The following is a 21821-nucleotide window of genomic DNA, read 5'->3' on the forward strand; positions in this document are numbered from 1 at the left end:
GAATAACTTAGATATTATATAGTTCTACAAGTCTTAAGATTCAAGCATGAGGTAGGAGATTAATGTCTCCATTTAGGTACCTCTTTGTGTCATAGAATACATACATGAGGTAGGAAGAACAAGCTTCCATTTAGGCACCTCTAGTGTTCATCACTACACTTGTTGTTATAAACAACAAGGAGGGTCATGAACATACAAGTATTAAGGTAGTAACTACAACTAATCTATAGAAAAACATCAAGTAATGAGTGGATTCTTATGAAGGATAGCCTAGGCTAAACCAACCATCACACATACATCAAGTTTCACACTTGAACACTACTTGTGGGTAAAACCCTAATTAAAAACAGAAAGTTTGTGAGGTTTTAACCTCTGATTTAGATGTCTCAACCATGTTTTTAAGCTTAACCAACCATAAGAGGGGTTGTAAGCATTAGGACATTGGTTTGAGATGTGTTAGACACAAGTTGGATAAGAAATAACATGTTGTTGATTAATAGTAATCAAAACAGAAAGTTTTAGTCCATTTTAGGGCAAATCCAAGCATGATTCTTCCAAGGAAAAACCAAGGATTCAAACCCAAGGACATAATAAAGCAATAGGAAGAAGAACCAAGTGATTTGGTTAAGAAATAAGCAAGTTACACTCACTTTAGTGAAGTTACAAGAATCTGTCCAAAAACTCAGATTTACTGCAGATTGAGAGTGAATTTGTGAAGATTAGAGAGTTGTGAAAGTGTCAAATGGGTTGGAGAAGGTGGGTATTTATAATGAATGAGTTAGAAGGTGATTGGAGGTGATTAGAGGTGGATTAAAGGTGATTGGGTGGGTTGGATTATTGGGATTTCGTGCAAAAATTGAAAGGAAACACGCATTCTGCCGAAACAAGGGGCTCGCGTGACGTCTAGGACCCTCGCGTCACGCGGCGCCCTAGTGCCGGCAAGTTCCAAAATTTTTCATTTCACCCCCCTGAAGTTTATGCTTGATTCCATTAGGTGCATTTTTGATAGTTTAGGGACTTGTTTTGATATAAAAGCATAGTATAAGGTGTAGTTAAGCATGACGATCATAACCAAAGTATGTTTAAGCGTATAAATGCTATAACCAAGTATCGTTCTCGTTCAAAAGACGTTCAATGCATAAGTTTAGATTAATTACAAGTTTCGCACATAGTTTCCAAGAATAACGATTAGACATTGATTGATTCACGAAGTCGAACATACGAGCATACATAGAGTGTGTTTAACATAAATGTAACAAAATGCAAGCTTCACTAATGATCCAAGTCTCGGTTTGATAATGATTACAAAGAAAGGAACAAATACAATAATACAAGGTTTCCAAAAATAGAAATACGAACAAAGCTTTCTATAAATGGAAACTACAAAAGAGCCGGGCGTTACATGTAATATACATGTTTTTAAGAGTTTTGGGCCAAAAAACAAAAAAGCGCCGAAGGATTTTTTTTAAAAAAAAAAAAAATAAACAAATTTCAGCAACTTTTGTGACTAACATGTGTTAGACAAAAAATGCTGAAACTTGTTTATTTTTTTTAAAAACATTCCTTCGGCACTTTTTTGTTTTTTTTTTTTTGGCCCAAAACTCTTAAAAACATATATATTACATGTGTTATTTTTTTAAAAAAAAATGTCGGGAGGTTGGGTTTTCTAGGGTTTCTTAAAATTTGTAGGGTTTTCTATATAGCCCAATCCTATATATATATATATATATATATATATATATATATATTCATTAAATACCAATCCAATTCAATTTCCATATGCAATTCTAATTTCATTACATTCCATAAAATGAAAATTACATTAGAGATTCGAACTTCATTATATTCCATAAAACGAAAACTATCTTAGAGATTCGGATGAGAGTTATTTTAGAAAATATGAGAAAGAGTAAACTGCCATTTTGATCCCTGAGGTTTGGTCATTTTATGCACTTTAGTCCAAATTTGAAACCTTTTGCATTTGGTTCCTTGTGGTTTCATTTTTTTTTTTGCCATTTTGGTCAAAAAATGAAATCGGCTTATATTTCTTAAATTAAATCCTGTTTTTTGTCCTTTTCCTCAGGGACAAAATGGTCATTATGAGTTTTATTATAACAAATTATTAATTAAAATTATAAAATTAATTAACCCCTCTCTCCCCATCTCTCTCACTTTCTCTCTCTCCTCTCTAACACCACCACCACCGCGACCTCCTCCCCCTTCTCACCACCGCCACCACTACCTCCTCACCACAGCCGCCACCACCACCTCCTTCTCACCACAGCCGTCGTTCCCCTCCTCAACACCACCGCCACCGTTCCCCTCCTCAACACCACCGCTTCCACCACCTCCTTCTCACCACAACCACCATCTCCTTCTTCTCACCATAACCACCGTTCCCCTCTTCAACATCACCTAATCACCATCATCATCCTCTTTTCCCCTAAAATCAAAACCCCAAATTCAACCCTCTGTCCACCTAATCCACCGAAAATCAAAACCCTAAATTCAACCAAACCATTTTCCTCCACCAACTTCACCCATTACCAGATATTGATCCTGTAAACAAACCATTACATTTTCATGAACCATAATCACCTCAACAACCTAAATGCACTCATCCATCTTCTTCTTCTTCTTCTTCTTCACATTTCTCTCAATCTGTTCCATTAATACATGCGTCTTCACCTTGAAGATGCACCACCGCTTCTCTGAGCCCATGAAGAGGTGGTCGGAGGATACTAACAAGTTTACCACCGCTGATTTTCTCGCCAAAGGTAGCCTCGAATATTATTCTCATTGGCTGATCATGACAGAATATTTCGTGGTCGGAGACTCTTCGATTCTGGCGACGAATGGCTTACCTTCTCTAATGGGAAATCTAGTTTCCATATCAGCTCTTTGGGATTGTATGTATATTATTTTTCTTCTTCAACTTGTTTTATAATTTAATTTTAATTAATAATTTGTTATAATAAAACTCATAATAACAATTTTGCCTCTGAGGAAAAGGATAGGCCTGTAAACGAACCGAATGAACACGAACATAGCCATGTTTGTGTTCGTTCATTTAACTTTAACCGAACACAAACACGAACACGAACATATAGTCGAACACATATGTTTTTTTCGTGTTCGTTCATTAAGAAATCAGGCTTGTTCGTGTTCGTTTATGTTCGTTCGTTTAAAGCCTAAATGAACATTTCACGAACACAAACGAACATAAAAAAATTAACTGAACATATTTGAATAAACATAAATTAACATGATTGAATAAACAAGTCCAATATATTACATTTCATCCGAAAACACATCTAAATAAGGGTTCACGGATATACTAATTAGTTATATTTATATAAGTAGTTAGAAACCTAATATTTATTTAAATATAACTATTTATGTATTTATTAAAATTTAAACGAACGTAAATAAAGAGCGTTCACGAACATAAATGAGCGAACATAAAAGAATGTTCACGAACATAAATGAACGAACACAAGGTGTGTTCATGTTCGTTCATTTAATTAAACGAACAAATTTTTTTGTTCGTGTTCGTTCGTTTATTAAATAAACGAACATAAACGAACTTCCCGCCGGACAAGTTCATGAACAGTTCATGAACGTTCGGTTCATTTACAGGCCAAGAAAAGGATAAAAAAACCAGGATTTAAATTTAGAAATATGAGCTGATTTGATTTTTGAACAAAGTGGCAAAAAAATGAAATTAAAGGGATTTAGATGCAAAATGTTTCAAATTTAGAATAAAGTGACAAATATGGTCAAATTTATGTGAGAAAATAGTTTTTTTTTTTTTTTTTTTAAGTTAATTTAATATGAATAATTGTTTGAAAATTAAAATTAAAATGTTATAGTCAACCACAACCACCGATTTGTCCCAAAAAAGGATTAGAAATTAGAATCGCACTAGGTTTCATCAAACACATCTCAACCGTCCGATGATATTTCGCAACACCGTTGATATTTTAACGCTTCGATCTCACGCAAACACAAACGCACTCTCCTGAAAACCTATCTTTTCCTCTGAAGAAGAAGAAGAAGAAGAAGAAGAAGACGAACATCAACCATGGCGGCAACTGTAACAAGCGCGTGGGCGAAACCTGGCGCGTGGGCCCTCGACTCCGAACAACACGAAGACGAACTCAACCAGCCACCACCAGCCCCTACTCCAGCACCACCAACCTCCGATTTCCCGGACCTAATGACCGCCGCAGCCACCAAAACAAAGAAAAAGAAAGCCCAGACACTTTCTCTCGGTCAATTCGTTTCAAGCTCTTCAAATCAGACTTATCAAACCCCCAAAGGCTTAACCGCAGAGGATCTCTTGAATCTCCCCACCGGTCCACGTCAGCGCACGGCGGAGGAACTCGCCGGTACTAGGTTAGGCGGCGGTTTCAGATCGTACGGTGATCGGAACAACGAATCTTCGAACTCGCGTTGGGGATCTGGTAGGGGTAGCGGTGGTGGTGATGAAGAGGGTAGGAGATCTAGTAGGGAGCCGTTGGGGCCCTCACGTGCGGATGAGATTGATGATTGGGGTGCTATGAAGAAATCGACGGTTGGTGGTGGTTTTGATAGGAGAGAGAGAGGTGGAGGAGGGGGTTTCGGTGAGGGTTCGCATTCGCGGGCCGATGATTCCGATAGCTGGGCGAGTAATAAGACGTATAGACCGACCGAGGGGCGGAAGTTTGGGGGGTTTGAGAAGGAGAGGAGGATGGGATTTGAGTCGAGTGGGGATGCCGATAATTCGGATAACTGGGGGAGGAAGAAGGAACCGAGATTCAGCGGTGGGAGCGGGAGCGCATTTGATAGTTTGAGAGAAAGGCGAGTTGCGAATGATTCGTCAGATTCCGATACATGGGGGAAAAAGAGGGAAGAATCGAGCGTTGGTGGTGGTGGTGGTGGAGGCAGGCCTCGGTTGAATTTGCAGCCTAGGAAGCTGCCTGTGGGTGAGGTTGAGAATGTGAAACCTGCTAAAGGTTCTAACCCGTTTGGGGAAGCGAGGCCGAGAGAAGAGGTGTTGAAGGAAAAGGGTGAGGATTGGAAGGAGATTGATGAGAAGCTTGAGGCCATGAAAATGAAGGAGTTAGGGTCGGGTGATCGGTTTAAACGGGGTGGTGGTAAGCCGAGGTCTGTTGAGGATTTGTCTGAGAAGAGCTGGAGAAAGAACCAGGCTGTGGATGCTGATGTTGCTCCCCCAAGGTTTGGTTTTGATAAAACTTTACATTGAAGTAAATTGAATAGATATGATCTTAATTTATATGATTAATAAAGTTTTTGTTTGAGACTTCGTAGAACCATGAATTATATTTGTTCATAGTTTTGAAAAGCGCGCTTGATGCGTGAGGCGGCATTGTATGTATATATAGGCTTGGTTTGAAAACATGCATTATGTAAGTAAGTGAGGTGCGCGACTCTGTACAGCCAAATAAGCGTTTCTTACAGCATACGTCTCATATGTTTTACATATAAACCTATTTATCAAGTAAACAATCATTCATAATATCTTCAATTTAAGATCTTTTAGGTTGTTTTCACTTATGAACCTCCTACAGACCGTAATTTTGACCAAGAACTATATGATGCGTGCCTTTTGACCGACGTGTTTTCCTCAACGTGTGGCCTTTTTTAAACCAAGGATCTTGGTCAAATATAGGGTTTGGGAGGAGGCTAATGAATAAAATTGATTTATGACTGGTTAACTTGATAAAGGCTGATATAAAACAGATGATAGAGGTTTAACTTGTGGCTGTACATAATCCTCCGCGTATCCGCGACCTAAATGTTTTGGAGCGCCTCCAGTTTCTAGAACTAGTATTTGTTAAACTTATATAATGTATGGCCTGAACCCATCTTACTTGCATAATAATATTGTCTTTGATGTGTAGTGGTGAGAACAATGAAAATGGTGGACATACAGAAGAATCAGAACCGAAACCTGAAGAAGATGCACAGAAGTGATGAGCAATGGCAAAGTTTTGTGTTCTGTTTTTGTTGGTACTGTTGCAAGTTTTGTGTTCTGTTTTTGTTGGTACTGTTGCAAGTTTTGATAGACTTTTGATGAAGAGAGTGATTTTTGTAGGATTTAAAATGCATAATTATGTTATTAATTTATCGTCATTATTTGTTCTTATGTTATTAATTTATCGTCATTATTTGTTCTTGTGTTGGTTTCTTTCATGTTACATTATGATGGGTTAAACCACATTTGTTTAAACCTTCTGGCTACAAAGATTATGTGTCTTTTGAGTCCACACACAAAGATTATGAATCACTTTAATTATTGCTGGGCAGTTGGGACACCACCATCACCCTCACCCTGTTTTCTTCTATATTAACTGTGATGGTAGTTTGTGAATGAATGTGTATATGAAAATGGTGATGGATTGGGTGTTGACAACTCTTGTGTTGGTGGCTGCTGCCGCCATCGATGGTGCTCGTGGAGACACGACGGTCACGGGCACTGTTTTCTGTGATCAATGCAAAGATGGCCAGTTTGACACTCTCGATTATCCTCTTGGTGGTGAGTTTAAGATCGGTTTATAAATGTCGTTTTTTTTTTGTTTTAAACGTTATAGCTTATAAGTATTGTGTAGGGGTGAGAATATTGCTGGCTTGTCCAGGGGAGAACGGGCAGTACACCGTGGTGAGGGAAGAAACTACAAACTGGTTAGGTGCTTACACGGCGTCATTTCCAGGTACTTCGGACATGGGGGGTTGTCGGGCTCAAGTCGCTGACGACGGGCAGGGATGTGGGGCGGTGGTCGGTCCTGCCCAGGACTTCAGACTTAGTTTGAAGATGTTTGATTCTCAAATGTATACTGTAGATCCTTTAGTTTCCCAACCTGATGTGCCTTCACCCTTGTGCCTGTCACTCGCAACACCATTCCCATCATTGCCTCCGCCCTCGTACCTTCCTTTGACGCCTTCACAGCAGCAGCCGCCAGTGTCGCCCCCTATGACTGAGTTGCCGGCTTTGCCCCCTCCGATTACCGAGTTACTTCCGATGCCGCCCTTGCCTCCGTTGCCACCCTTGCCCCCTATGCCAACACAGCCATTCTTTGAATCTTCAGCTTGTCCGTACCAGTAAGTATTAAATTAAAATAAATTACATTTGCATTAACATGTCACGAACCTAAGGATTGGGTTTGCTAAACATGTTCGGTCAGTTTCGGTTTGTACCAACGAAAATATGCAGCTGAACGGGTTCGATTAGTTTTGGGTCAAACCTATGAACATGTTTAGCTAAATGGGTCACGCTCAGGTCGAAGTAGATGGTTTGCAGGTTGATGTTATATAATTTTATAAATATTTTTAAATGTGTTTTAAGTCATAAGTTAAACTTGTTGGGAATTTTATAACACAATTTATAAGACTAAATATCAAAGTTTTATAGCTTAATCGTTTGTACTTTTTTAGTATAAAGTTGTAATTATAGAATATTAATATACAAAAAATACAGAGTAAACTGTTGAAATGGCCCTGAGGTTTGGTCACTTTAGTCCAAAACTCAAACCTTTTGAATCTGAGTCTATATGGTTTCAATTTTGTTGCCATTTTCATCCAAAATCAAAATCTGATCAGATTTTTCAGTTAATATCCAACTTTTTTTTTTGTCTTTTTTCTCCATGATGGGCAAAATGGTCAGATAAAGTTTCATTATAACAAATTAAAAAAATCTGACCATTTTGCCCTTCATTAAAAGAGGAAAAAAAAAAAAAAACAAAAAAGCTGGGTGTTAACTGAAAAATCTGACAAGATTTTGTTTTTGGATGAAAATGGCAACAAAATTGAAACCACATGGACCCATATTCAAAAGGTTTGAGTTTTGGATTAAAGTGACCAAACCTCAGGAACCATTCTGACAATTTACTCAAAAATATATACTAAGTTTTTATTTTCAAGTTAAACAAGCCTTGTTCGTATCAACTAGTAAAAACTCATGTCTTACTCTGGTTCATGTGTCAAAAGATTTTTAGATTTGTGCCAAGTTTTATGTTTGTGTTCGGGTTCGACTCGTCAATTCGCAAACATAACCCGTTTAAACCCCTAAATCCTAACTAAAACATGTATGATGGTTTTTGAATAGGATGTGGATGATGGCCCAACATAGATGCTATTGGATGTTGGACCCGGAACTAAAAGTTGAGCTTGTATTTGGGTCATTGGCTTCAACAATATACGGGCCAAACATTACATTACGACAAAGCATTATTGGGATAGGCGATCCTTATCAAACACTTCTAAGGGAAGGAACCACTGCTCTCTTAAATGCCTACACCAGCACCCAATTCGTTTACCAGCCCGATGACATTGTTAGACGGTTGAACTGGGCATTGACTGATGGAACCTCACAACAACTTCTTATGGCGGCCCTTCGGTTCATAAAAGCAAACTCAGGCCAAACCGGAAATACTACTTGCAAATTCAGTGTTTGCACGTGATCAGATAATGAGATAATCGCGTGTTACTTTTGTTGATGATGAATATGATTAGACCGCGAACGCTTATTGTGTTTAATGTTTTCATGATTAAGAATAATATGATTTTAATCCTCTACTATATCTGTTTTATTTACCATCGCCACCGTCCATAGCCGGCCTTTGGCACGTATCCTTGCATAATAACGTTGGGATCTTGTTAGCCTGTGATTACACAAACTAACAAAGTAATAAGTTCCAAATTGGGCCTGGTCCAAGTACTAAAATGTTAAAGCGCAAATGGTGGGTTAGGAAATAGCTTAAATTGTGTTCCCGAGTCTCATTTAACAAGGGAAGGAGAAGGAAAATAAATTAAGAGAGAAAAGAAAGGAAAAAATGTGATTTTTTCTTGTTCCTGAGTTTAATGAAAAGTAAAGGAAAAGATAAGAAATCAAACATTTTATGTGTTCCCGAGTTAGAAGGAAAAGAAAAGAAAAAAAAGTAACAATTTTACCATTATACCATTTAAAAATAAAACATTTTAATTAGATATGAGTGCAATTTAGTAATTAATATTATTTTCTCTCCTAATCTCTCCAATCTGAGAGGATAAATGTATTAACGAATTTTCTTCCCTTTTCCCTCCTCTCATATCCTTAAAAAATCTCAGGAACATGATTTTTTTTCAAATTTTCATCTTTTTTCTTTCCCATCCCCTGTTAAATGAGACTCGAGAACGAGATGGGGTTTTGATAACATGAAATTCAAATTTCTTTTAACGACTCAATCATGAATTTTGATTAAAAGCTTCAAAATCTAAAATTGCAACCAAAATATTAAGTTTTATGTGATGAGAAAGGTTCCTATCACTCATTGGGCTACAATTATGGATAATGATAATTTAATTAATAATATTTTAACTTTTACTTTTATTGTCAATAGTAATGTTTTCATAACCGGATCAGATATCAAACCAGATGATTTACTGGTTTAGTGGTCGAACCGGTCAGATCAATCGAACCGGAAAATGTTATATTTAATTATAATTTAATATATGTATTTTACATGAAGAACAATATAACTATGGGCCATTCGACAACCCACTTTTAGAAAAAAAAAAAAAAAAGTTTTAACTAAGCGTTTTTTCTTTAAAAAAAACCCAATCTTATCTATGACCTTTCTTTTTAACTAGGGTTAAAGTTCATCTTCTTTTACATTTAGAAACCAGACGACATGGGCATCCCACAACCGAATCTACAAGTTGAAAGTTATTCATGCGTACATAAGTATAGAAGGCTGATGTCGCTTGGATCGAAAGATGCTTGGTGATTATCAAAGGCTTTTGTTGAACCGTCAACAACACCCTATAGCCGAGTCACCTGCCAGAAATAGAAGCTTATGTTTACATCTTCAAGTTTTCTTAAAAAACATTAGAACCGGTCCGACCTTTCCCTGATTTTCCGACCGAACCACCGGCCAACTGCAGAAACGTTATGTTGGGGTGAACCGGCTTGGCGTAAGCAGCGAATCCTGGGCTGACCGGTCAGACCGGCCAATCCGAGTCTGGTAACATTGGTCAACAGCAACCTCATTGTCACATACCAAACAAGAGAACTCAACCTAAAAGACTATCAGAGAACCCATTAGGTATATAAACTCCACATTAGTTGCCCATACAACTGATGTAGTGACGTAAGACAAGTTCCACACGTTGCAACGGTTTCAGTCTATAACAATGTTCGGTATAATTATCATAGTTTATTTAATTTTTCTGGCTCGCATAGATGATTATGTGAGACTATCCACTATGGTGACCAAACTTCCCAAACGGTTGCCAGGTGGATAATAAGACAAAAAAAAAACAAGCATTTTTTTTAATTTAATAATTAGTTATTTCTCACAACCAGGTTGTGTGTACAACCCAAGGTTGCAACCACTTATATTAATATTTAATTGTTTTTTTTGTCTTTTTCTTTGTAAACAATAACTATAAATCATTTTTATTTAATAAAATATTAGTTTAGGTTGGGTTGTGATTGTGGGTGAAAAATTGAATTGGGTTGGGTTGTATAGGTGGAAGAGAGAGAAATTAGTATTTTAATGAAAGATTGGGTTGGGTTGGGTTGTGATAGTGGATAGTCTGATAAATGAGGAAATTTACATTCCTAGTGAATAAAGTCAATCGGGTATAGTTCGGATAGTTAAATTGAAGTATTGTTAGTGATAGTGTGTGCTACTAGAATGTTAACCATTAGTGAAACTAAATGTAATCGTTGATAATCGGTAATGTGTTATGTGAAGAGGTAATATCAAGTCTTGTAACACACAACTTAAATAGAAATAAAGCATGATTACGATAAGTGATCAATCCTTCAATTGATATTGCGTATTATAACAAATAATAATTTTTAATCATTGTTGTCATATAACTATGAGAATGTGTAAAAGATAAATGAAGTCGTAAGGTTTGGTTTTAAAATATTGTAAGTTCATAGTGTCACACCCTGCTAGTAGCTGAAACGTGTGTGTAACCAACCTTGAAAGGTTCTCATTACATTCGATAAAGTAAACATTTTATATGACGAAAATAAACCTCAATGCCATAGTAAATGATATATAAAAGTCACGACAATAAAGCTAAGTGTATTGTTACAACATTTTACAATGTATTAATGTTTCTCAAATTAACGATCCCAAAATGTAGTTTTTAAAGATCAAGGTTTTGGCCCCTATATTCCCGCACAAAGGCGGCATATGGAAGACAAATCCTCCAAAATATGGCATTGTTCCTTGTTTCTTGATTCTTCTTGACCTTCCAACTTAGAAGCATCATCGTCTTCTAGTGGCCAGAGTCAAGATGAGCAGCATGAAAAGGTTGAAAAGGTCGATAAGCGACGTTGCTACAAATGTTGCCAAAATGGACGTTTGGTTGCGAGACAATGGTAAAGGCTGTATTGATCCTTTTTTAGATAAACCTTTTGTAACCAAACCACAAGCTGAAATTAAAAAGGATGAAAAGAAAAGTGGTAAAAATCAAAAGGTAGAAAAATCTAAGGTGTTAAAAGAAGAAACTAAACAAGTTTTTAAACCAAATGTAAAGAGTCAACAAGAAAAGGATCAAGAGGTAGAACTTTCGGATGATTGCAGTGGTCGTGGTTCAGACCGTGGATCAGAAAGTTCTTCTAGCAAACATGAGGTTCGTCCTGAAAACCCCTGCTCGACAAAAAAATCATGTAACTTTCCGACCACAAGAGTATGATAATCAACCTGGAGGTTCTTACAACCACACCATAAGACCTCATGTTCAAAATCGATACGTTGAAAACCAAAATGTGTCACCGACCAGATTTCAGGGTTAAAGATAGAATTCAGGATTTCAGCAAAGAAATGTCTTTAATGACAATGAACATCCAAGGTTTGATAGAAGTTTTAGACCTCAGTATAGTCAGAACTTCAGTTATCAGAATTTGTCTTCCGACTTAGTATAACTACCTCTGGTGGGAATTCAGATGATCTTGTTAAGTAAAGTAATGGATTAAACTATCAAGAATTGACGGATAGGGTAACCAACTTAGAAACATATGTTTGGAGAGATAAAGGACATGATGCAAATCTTGCTAAAATCTCCAAACCCAGACCAACAAATGAAGAAGAGTTAATTGCCAAAATCGTCCCAGAGGTTTGGGCATATCTGCCATTTTCGTCCAATTTAAGGAATGTGTTTAGTGACGGCGTCAGATTCCTAATTGATGGAGAAAGGTCTGGTGGCAAGAAAAGCTGCTTCTAGGAGGTTGTAAAGTGTTTTCGCTCGACGATTCTATTCTTGGGTGGTTGGTTTGGCCCTTGTTCCTGTAACTCGAATCCTAGCCCGGTATATCCCATTTTAATTTTACACCATTGTTAACCTTACGCCTTTTTTACTCTCTGATCGATGTTCTCGGCATTGAAAAATCTTCGTAAACTAAATCACACGTGTATATGTTGACATTTAAGAGATCTACAGTCAAGAAAATCAAGAGCACCATATTGCCCCCCATGTTTGAAACTTTTTGCCATTTTCAGCTAAATGCCTAACCAGGTTATTTTATGCCATCTGTTGGGGTATTTTTGAAATTTATAAATTATAAGGGGGTATTGTTAAAATGTTGTTTAATCACAATACCATATCTCTCTGTAGAACCACACAAAAACCACCATTACACCACCGCACTACACCACCACACCACTACCACCACCAGACCATACAACCCCCACCACCAAACCACACTCGTTACCATCCACCTCCGCCACGCACAACCACCGCCACACACCACCACCATCCCTGTCAAACGACCACCACACCCACCCCCACCCTTACCCTTTTTCCGTGAAAAACGACCAACCACCATCCAACACCATTCAATGTTCAATTGCCACCATTATCAAAACAACATTCAACCTACAATCGCCGACCAATCACAAACCTGCAAATATCTCCGGCAAAATTTTGCAAATCGTCGGCAACCTGCAAAATCTCAGGCCACAGTTACGAGTGGAGATTAGATGCAGCAAACTGCTTGATGAAGGAGTTGCGAAGCACGTTTACCACCGGAAAAATGAAGAGTACGAGTGGAGATTAGAAGCTTAGATTGCTTGTACATAGATGGAGATAGATGCTTAGATCTGTTAGGGTGTGTGGGTTTCTTTCCCAATCTATATGTTCTCAAGTTGAAAGCTTCCATTTTCTTGCAAGGTCTTAGAAATGGTGATGTTGTTCCCTTGTCATCGAACCCCACTGGTCATCACCGACACCCTTGTGTTTGATTTATTAAGTCTCGTAAATTTATTCTAACCGGAGAAGGTGACCGGAAAAACCTGGGGTCGCCGGAGAAGATGACCAGAAAACATGGGGACGCCGGAGAAGATGATCGGAAAAAATGGGGTGGGGGAAAGAAGTTTTGCAACTTTGTGAAGTGGGACCCACCTTTAATGGGTTTTGGTTCATTGGAGGTTCAGCTGTGATGATACCTGCATTATTCATTTTTTTGAAAAGATAATTAAAAATTACCTCCCTTATAATTTATAAATTTCAAAAAATACCCCAACAGATGGCATAAAGTAACCTGGTTAGGCGTTTGGATGAAAATGGCAAAAAGTTACAAACGTGGGGGGTTATATGGTACAAAAAATCATTTTGGACAAAAAATGGCAAACATGCCCAAACCTCAGGGATGATTTTAGCAATTAACTCAATAAAGAAATTGCAAAAGAAATGTGGGAGCATGTTCAACCATGCTTACATCTTCAAAGGCAAGCTGTTGAAGAAAGGTATACCATGCAAGTAGAACTTCCCAGACAGACAAACAATGGATACCAGATATGAGATAGAATATTGTTGATTGCATGCTTTAGATACTCAAATACTAAATGATCATAACATCTTCACTTAACAAGATTGGTATTCTACTATAATCTCCATAGTTTTCTTGAGACATTTGTTTCATATTTGTTTTTTTAGTAAAATGTAAAATTTATCCATATGTTTAGGTCTTTTTTGCCACTTCAGTCCAAAAATAAAACCTTTTATATTTGGGTTCATGAGGTTTCATTTTTGTTACCACTTTCATCCAAATAACAAAACCAGTTAAAATGTATGGTTAACTCACATGAACGATTTTGACAATTCTCAAACCTCATGGACAATTTTGGCACTTTCCCATTTATTCTTTTTTTTAGTTTTATAAATTTTATTTTTATCTTTAAATAAAAAAAACAATTATAAATAAAATATATATATATATATATACACACATTTATATATTTACAAACTTTTTTTAATTTACATTTTACCTTTAAATAAAAAATAATAATATTATTGATGTTTGATACGACAGGAGAGACGGGTGATACTGATGTTTGGTACGATGGGTCGACAAGGGGAGATGAGGTATGAGTGTCGAGATAGAGAGGGTGGTTGTGGCAATTGCAATGGTGGTGGCGGTGATGGAGGTGGAAGTGGAGAAGAGAGAAGGATAGAAGAGAAAGAGTGTGTATGGTTTGTGTATAAAATGACAGAGCTAGAACGAAAACTTAGTGGGGGCTGGACTCTCAAAGTTCAAAATCCGTGGGGGCCAGACTCTTAAAAATCCAATATTTTACACTAAAAAATTCATAAATTTTCGGTAAAAGTATCACTACGAGCGAAAAATCGGTGGGGACAGGCTACACTCTTGCCCCAATAAAGTTTGGTCAATGTGTGTGTATATATAAAATTATTAATGTTTGTGTGTATATATATATTTTGGTTAATTTATTATTTTTTATTTTAAAGGTATTAAAGGAAATTAAAAAAAAACAGTGTGTATATACAAATATATGTGTGTATGTATATATATTATCTTTATAGTTATTTTTTATTTTTTTTATTTAAAGATAAACAGAAAATTCAAAAATAAAAGACTAAATGGAAAATATACTAAAATCGTCTCTAAGGTTTGGGAATTGCTAAAATCATCCAGAACTTAATAATAGATTTTAACTGAGTTGTGATTTGGATGAAAATGACAACAAAAATGAAATCTCAGAGACCCAGATATAAAAAGTTTTATTTTTGTACTGAATGACAAAAGTGACCTAAACTCAGGGATTAGAGAAAAATGCTCGGATAGTCCCTGTGGTTTGGCACTTTTTTCACCTTTAGTCCCTAACTTTCTAAAATTACAGCTATAGTCCCCAACTTTTGCAATTTCGTTCTCGGATAGTCACTGGCATGAATAGAGGTTAACTTTTGGTGTTAAGTGGGTGTGAAATAACCAAAACACATTTACTAATAAATAAATCAAAATCATATGATGTTGAGCCCAAATCATCATCACCATTAGCTGCATCATCAGTATCATCAGCTTCAGGTAGAATTAAACTCAGTATCACCAGCTTCAGGTACCGCAACGCCTAGAAGGTTTATGCAGGGTTTTACCCCCAAAAAACCATCATCTTCTTCAACCTATTCATCTTATTCCAAACAAAACTCTCCCAACATCACTAACCCACAACCCAGCTCAGCACTTTCTTTACAAAATCACCCCCCACATCACAAATTGATGTTCACCGCCCGTCACTCAATCCCACTTCCCCACAATTGACACAAAACCCACAAATCTTTCCCACTTCCACCATATTTTATGCTGATAACTAATAATGTAATTAAAATGCATAATAACAAAAACCCACCAACAGAACTGGTTGTTATAACTATATTTCTAATTTTCCGGCTATGTGATTTTCTGGCGGGTGGTGGCGGACTTTGATGTGTGTAAAATGCAACATATAAATTACATCAAATAAGGCATAAAACTAACCCTTTTTAGTACTAATGTTGGAAAAAGTGTGTTTTTGTCTTCCTTTTGTATTTTCAGGATTAAATGAGCTCAAATTAACAAAAGAAGCAAAAAGGCAACTAAATCTAACATAAATACAAGAAAAGGAACAAAAGTGGATTGCCCAACCCCTCGACAGCATCCTCCCTAGCAAAACAGAGAAGGCAGAAGACTGAACACGCCCCGTGCTCAGCGAGCACGGGGCCGTGCCCAAGAAGCAGCAGAAAAGACAAACCTGTAGAAGCTTCTACTGCTCACCACGGGGGCGTGCCCAGTGAACACGGGGGCGTGCCCAAAGTACTGCATGCGCATTAATTGTAATTGCGAATTACAATTAATGAGGAGAGATAGTGTCAGACAGGCACGGGGCCGTGCCCAGGCCTCTGTTCAGCCTATAAATAGGAGTGCTTGGCTTCATTGCACCTCATCCCTTGGCACCACCTCTCTCACACTTCATCCACCACCCACCACCATCACAACACCATCATCCACCACCATCATCCATTGTCCATCGTAGAGTGTGTGAGTCGTCTCGGGATCCAAGATTGATCGTAAGAGTTCTTGACAATCAAGGCCATGTTTGCCTAAGTCTCTTACATCACTTGGTGAAGACAAGTGTTTAGTATAATACTTTTTATTTTTAATCTTTTGCACTTTTTATTTGGTTTTATATTAATGACTTTAATAACTAGTTGCTTATGTTGAAGGTGACTTTTCCTTATCGTTTGTCCGTGGTGTCTTGGCATTATTTTACTGTCTATATAAAATAAAAGATTTTCACCATTCATATCTCCACGGTCTATATGGAGGTATGTTGGCTACCTGGTCGGGGGTTAAGGGAACGGTTTGGTAAGAGTCTTGCCCTTGTTCAGCGTTTAGAGGTCCTGCAAGGGACCTGGGTCAAATTTAGTAGGATCTCCTTCAATACCCAAAGGTACTGGATGGCGGGGATCCAAACTCTTTGACCCCCTCATAAGTTAACTACTATTAATACTATAACCCGGCTATTTAGGACTGTATCCCTGCTGACTCAGACTACTTAGTCGAGGGTAACGTCACCTCCAAAGAGGGGCCTACCATAATTTGCATTAATAACTTAATTCATTATCTTTCAATAATCCGACCCTTTAGGATTGTATCATTGCTGACTCAAACTACTGGGTTAAGGGTAACGTCGCCTTCAAAAGAGGTGCCTACTACAATAACTAAGATAATCTCTTAAACAACTGCAAAAGTGCGAAAATAATCAAAGGTTATACTAATACACGAGTCGGATCCAAGTGATTCATCTTGTCTATCTGTTTTTTTATTTTTATTTTATTTTTCAGCATTTAGTTAGTTTTATTTTCTTAGTTTAAAAATCTTTTTTCTAACATTTTGATTAGATTAGACGTTGAGGATAAACCGGTACTAAAAGCTCTTGTGTCCTTGGACGACCTCGGTATCTTACCAACACTATACTACGTCCACGATGGGTTCACTTGCCCATATGTGTGTTTAGTGTTAGTAAATATCGTGTTTTATAAATTTAAAACTTGGCTAAAAAGTGTAAAAAGGGCTTAAAATATATACCAAAAATATATTACACTACACGCACATCAAGTTTTTGGCGCCGCTGCCGGGATACAAGGATTTTAAGAATGCTTAAAATCAACGGCCTAATCAGTTTTTCAAAACCTTTTCAAAACGCGCGCACATTTTTCTGCATTTTAGTTTAGTTTGCATTTACAGTAGCCTGAACACGGGGCCGTGCTCACTGAACACGCCCCCGTGCTGCATTTTTTTAGTTAGATACCCAGATACAGAGTCTGAACACGGGGCCGTGTTCACTGAACACGCCCCCGTGTCCAACGAGACCAGTAACTTTAATTAAAACGCCCAGATATAGACCCTAAACACGGGGCCGTGTTCACCCAACACGGGGCCGTGTCCATCCTCTGTTTACGTCTTTATTTTTGATTTCTGGTCCCGAGACTCAGTTGTGGTCTGTTGAGTGATCCCTATGGATCAATACTCAGGAGGTTACAACTACACCTATGAGGAGGATGATTATATGAGACGCTATTGCACTAATTGTGGTAACCCGCACTCGGTACAATATTGTAACTTGTTTCAACCATCCGCTTCATACAACCATTATGAGGAGCACAGGTACGAGCCATCGACTTCCTACACATCCTATGAAGACCAAAGGTATGAACCTCCTCCCTCATACTCATATTTTGATGAACCAAGGTATGAGCCTTCATACTCATACTTTGAAGAGTCAAGATATGAGCCACCACCTTCATACGCTTATTATGAGGAACCATGGCGTGAACAACCCACCTCATATGAGTACTATGAAGAACAAAGTTTCGACCCTTATCCATCATATACTTATCATGAAGAACAATGGTATGAACCATCTTCTTCATATGGGTACTATGAGGAACCAAGGATCGAACAACCGGAATCAAGCCATGAGGATCCTGATCCTTACTCTATCACCGACATAGCCGATAGGATAATAGAAAAACTCAAATTTATCGAAAGATGCATAAAAGAATCTCGCGCAAGGGAAGAGGAGTCCCGCGCAAGGGAAGAATTAAAAAAAGAACGAAACGATAATTGAGGAATTAAAAATGGAAGAACAAATAAGTGAAAAACCGACACATGAGCTAAACAACAAGAGTGGTGAGGCCGATAATGTTAAAATTCAAGAAGAATCTAATTTTGAAGAAATTAATCTCTTGTCACCCTCTTTCGAAAACCATTGTTTAGTAACCACTCATACTAAGTTTTTAAAAGAGTTAAATACTAACACTAAAATTGAGAAAATGGTAAGTGTTAAGTTAACTAACGATTAAACTTCACTAATAAAAGAAGATCCTTTTGAAATTAACATTACACCGGTTCCATGTTTCTTTCAAAATTCATTTATTAGTAATGTCACCATTGATAAAGATCTTTGTGTTAACTTAATGCCTAACTACATTTTTGAAAAATTAAGTATTAGTGATTTTGCTCCACTTTAAATACCCATTTTTCTATCCAATCGGAGAGTAATAAAATCAATCAGTGTAGTTGAGGATGTTTTGGTTCAAACAAATCAAATGGTTATTCCAACCGACTTTGTCATCCTCGATGACGCTCCTCTAGTCTTGGGAAAACCTTTTGTAAAAACTCATGAAGCTTTGAAAAACCGGAAATTTAATAATCTACCTCTTCAATTAGGGGCATTCAAAAGGAGCATAGATCTTGAGCGTTCAATGAAATATCCTTTTGGCAATAATGACCCCCTAATTGAAGACGAAGATGAGCCACCCGATATAAGTGAAGAAGTTGACCACTTTGTTGAAGAAGAAAGTCGCCATAGAACAAACCTTTAAAGTTCTTGACCTAGATGAGCCACAAAATAAGGTGTCTTCTAAAGACCCGCCCCTTGAGCTCAAAGAACTCCCGAAGGTTTGGAATATGCTTTTCTAGACAAAGATGGTAATTTACCTGTAATTATTTCGTCTAACTTAAGTAGCGTAGAAAAAGAAAAATTAGTTAATCTTCTTAAAAAACACAAAAATGCGATCGCTTGGAAGCTTGTAGATATCAAAGGAATAAGTCCTTCCATGTGCACGCACAAAATTTTAATGAATGATGACTACAAAACAGTAATACAACCACAACGTAGAGTAAATCCCAATGTGCAAGAAGTGGTTAAAAATGAAGTCATCAAACTACTTGACGCTAGACTAATCTATCCTATCTCCGATAGTCCATGGGTAAGTCCCGTCAAAGTAGTCTCAAAGAAAGGAGGTATGACATTTATAACTAATGAAAAGAATGAATTAATACCAACAAGAACCGTCACAGGATGGAGAGTTTGTATAGACTATAGGCGATTAAATGAAGCAACAAGGAAATATCAGTTTCCTTTGCCCTTCATTGATCAAATGTTAGAACGACTATCCGGTCATAAATTTTACTGTTTCTTGGATGGTTTTCCAGGTTATTTTCAAATTCCAATAGCACCTGAAGACCAAGAAAAGACGACTTTCACATGCCCCTACGGAACTTTTGCTTATCGACGCATGCCGTTCGGTCTATGTAATGCACCTGCAACATTCCAACATTGTATGGTGGCCATTTTCCATGACATGATAGAAAAGACAATGGAAGTCTTCATGGACGACTTTTCTATCTTTGGAGATTCATACGACCAATGCCTCGATAACCTTAAACGAATGCTATCCCGATGTGAGGAAACTAACCTCGCCCTTAACTGGGAAAAATGCCATTTCATGGTAACAGAGGGAATAGTACTCGGTCTCAAAATCTCAAGCGAAGGAATGGAAGTTGATCGAGCAAAAGTAGACACTATTTCTCGATTACCTCCACCCTCCTCCGTTAGAGCGATCAGAAGTTCCTAGGGCATGCCGGATTTTATAGAAGGTTTATCAAGGACTTTTCAAAAATTTCAAGACCTCTAACAAAATTACTTGAAAAAGATGCACCTTTCATCTTTGACAAGAATTGCAATCAAGCATTCCTAACCCTCAAGGAAATGCTAGTCAATGCACCTACCATGATAGCCCCTGATTGGAAATTTCCTTTCGAAATCATGTGTGATGCAAGTGACTTTGCTGTTGGAGCAGTCTTGGGACAAAGAAATGAAAAGCATTTCCACTCAATTTATTATGCTAGTAAAACACTTAACGATGCACAAGAAAATTACACAACTACTGAAAAAGAGTTACTAGCTGTGGTATTTGCTTTTGATAAATTCCGTTCTTACCTTGTTCTTTCTAAAACTGTAGTCTATACAGATCATGAAGCTATTCGATACCTTTTCAAGAAGCAAGACGCAAACCCACGTTTGATCAGATGGATTCTACTCCTCCAAGAATTTGATATTGAAATCAAAGACAAAAGAGGAGCAGAAAACACTGCTGCAGATCATCTTTCACGCCTAGAAGACCCAGCTTTGGAGGCAACCAGGGACGAACCAATCAACGAAAAATTTCCCACAGAATCCTTGGAAATGGTGGAAAGCAGACAAGAACCATGGTATGCCGACTACGCTAATTACTTAGCTAGCGGTATAGTCACCAAAGGATGGCCACATCATCAAAGAAAAAATTCTTTGCCGATGTAAAGCATTACTTTTGGGAAGACCCTTATCTTTTCAAAATGTGTGCTGACCAACTCATCCGAAGGTGTGTCCATGGTGGCGAAGCACGAAGAATTCTCCGCCATTGTCATGAAGGTCCATATGGAGGACATCACGGTGCCGCTAGTACCGCGCGAAAGGTATTTGATTCAGGATTTTATTGGCCAACCATTTACAAAGATGCGCAAGATCTTGTAAAGACATGTGATGCTTGCCAAAGATCAGGTAATATTTCTTCCAAAAACGAAATGCCTCAAAATGGCATTCTCGTTTGTGAAATTTTTGATGTGTGGGGACTCGATTTCATGGGACCTTTCCCACCATCAAGAGGAAACAAATATATACTTGTGGCGGTTGATTACTTGTCTAAATGGGCCGAGGCCGAAGCTCTTCCAACAAATGATGGAAGAGTAGTGGTAAAATTTCTGAAAAAATTATTCTCTCATTTTGGAACACCAAAAGCTCTGATAAGTGATAGGGGTACCCATTTTTGCAATCATCAACTCGAAAAAATCTTAACAAGATATGGGGTCTATCACCGGGTCTCAACAGCATATCACCCTCAAACAAATGGACAAGCCGAAGTGACTAACAGAGGTTTAAAACGAATACTTGAAAAAACCGTAGGTTTAAATAAAAAGGAATGGGCTGATAAACTAGATGATGCTTTATGGGCTTTCCGAACTGCTTATAAAACCACTATAGGCACAACCCGTATAAGCTCGTCTATGGAAAAAGTTGTCATTTGCCAGTAGAAATAGCCCACAGAGCCTACTGGGCAATAAAAAATGTAAACCTAGACTTAGAAACCGCAGGTAAAAATCGATTTTCATCAAATAAATGAATTAGACGAACTAAGGAATTTTGCATACTCTAACTCTG

At 37.7% G+C, this 21821-nt stretch overlaps 2 protein-coding genes across 2 annotated transcripts; both read left to right on the top strand.

Annotated features, from left to right (window-relative positions):
* The first annotated feature begins 3990 nt into the window (after positions 1–3990).
* LOC110885444 (eukaryotic translation initiation factor 4B3) lies at positions 3991–6160 on the top strand. The gene is made up of 2 exons (XM_022133131.2): positions 3991–5220; positions 5907–6160. Exons 1-2 carry the CDS (start codon positions 4085–4087, stop codon positions 5977–5979), a joined length of 1209 nt encoding a protein of 402 aa, XP_021988823.1. The 5' UTR covers positions 3991–4084; the 3' UTR covers positions 5980–6160.
* A 209-nt stretch (positions 6161–6369) lies between these two features.
* LOC110885445 lies at positions 6370–8538 on the top strand. Its single transcript, XM_022133132.2, has 3 exons — positions 6370–6541; positions 6615–7104; positions 8108–8538. The coding sequence occupies exons 1-3, from the start codon at positions 6376–6378 to the stop codon at positions 8460–8462; spliced, it is 1011 nt and encodes a 336-aa protein (XP_021988824.1). The 5' UTR covers positions 6370–6375; the 3' UTR covers positions 8463–8538.
* The last annotated feature ends 13283 nt before the right edge of the window (positions 8539–21821 follow it).

Source organism: Helianthus annuus, chromosome 10, assembly GCF_002127325.2.
Source record: "Helianthus annuus cultivar XRQ/B chromosome 10, HanXRQr2.0-SUNRISE, whole genome shotgun sequence".
In the NCBI taxonomy this organism is placed as follows: Eukaryota; Viridiplantae; Streptophyta; class Magnoliopsida; order Asterales; family Asteraceae; genus Helianthus; species Helianthus annuus.

Excerpts from the sequence above, each read along its gene's own strand:
- LOC110885444 (XM_022133131.2), top strand. The coding sequence starts at position 4,085 with ATGGCGGCAACTGTAACAAGCGCGTGGGCGAAACCTGGCGCGTGGGCC. Across the intron at positions 5,221-5,906 it reads GCTGATGTTGCTCCCCCAAG|TGGTGAGAACAATGAAAATG; the intron begins GTTTGGTTTTGA and ends TTTGATGTGTAG.
- LOC110885445 (XM_022133132.2), top strand. The coding sequence starts at position 6,376 with ATGAATGTGTATATGAAAATGGTGATGGATTGGGTGTTGACAACTCTT. Across the intron at positions 6,542-6,614 it reads TCTCGATTATCCTCTTGGTG|GGGTGAGAATATTGCTGGCT; the intron begins GTGAGTTTAAGA and ends AGTATTGTGTAG. Across the intron at positions 7,105-8,107 it reads TCTTCAGCTTGTCCGTACCA|GATGTGGATGATGGCCCAAC; the intron begins GTAAGTATTAAA and ends GTTTTTGAATAG.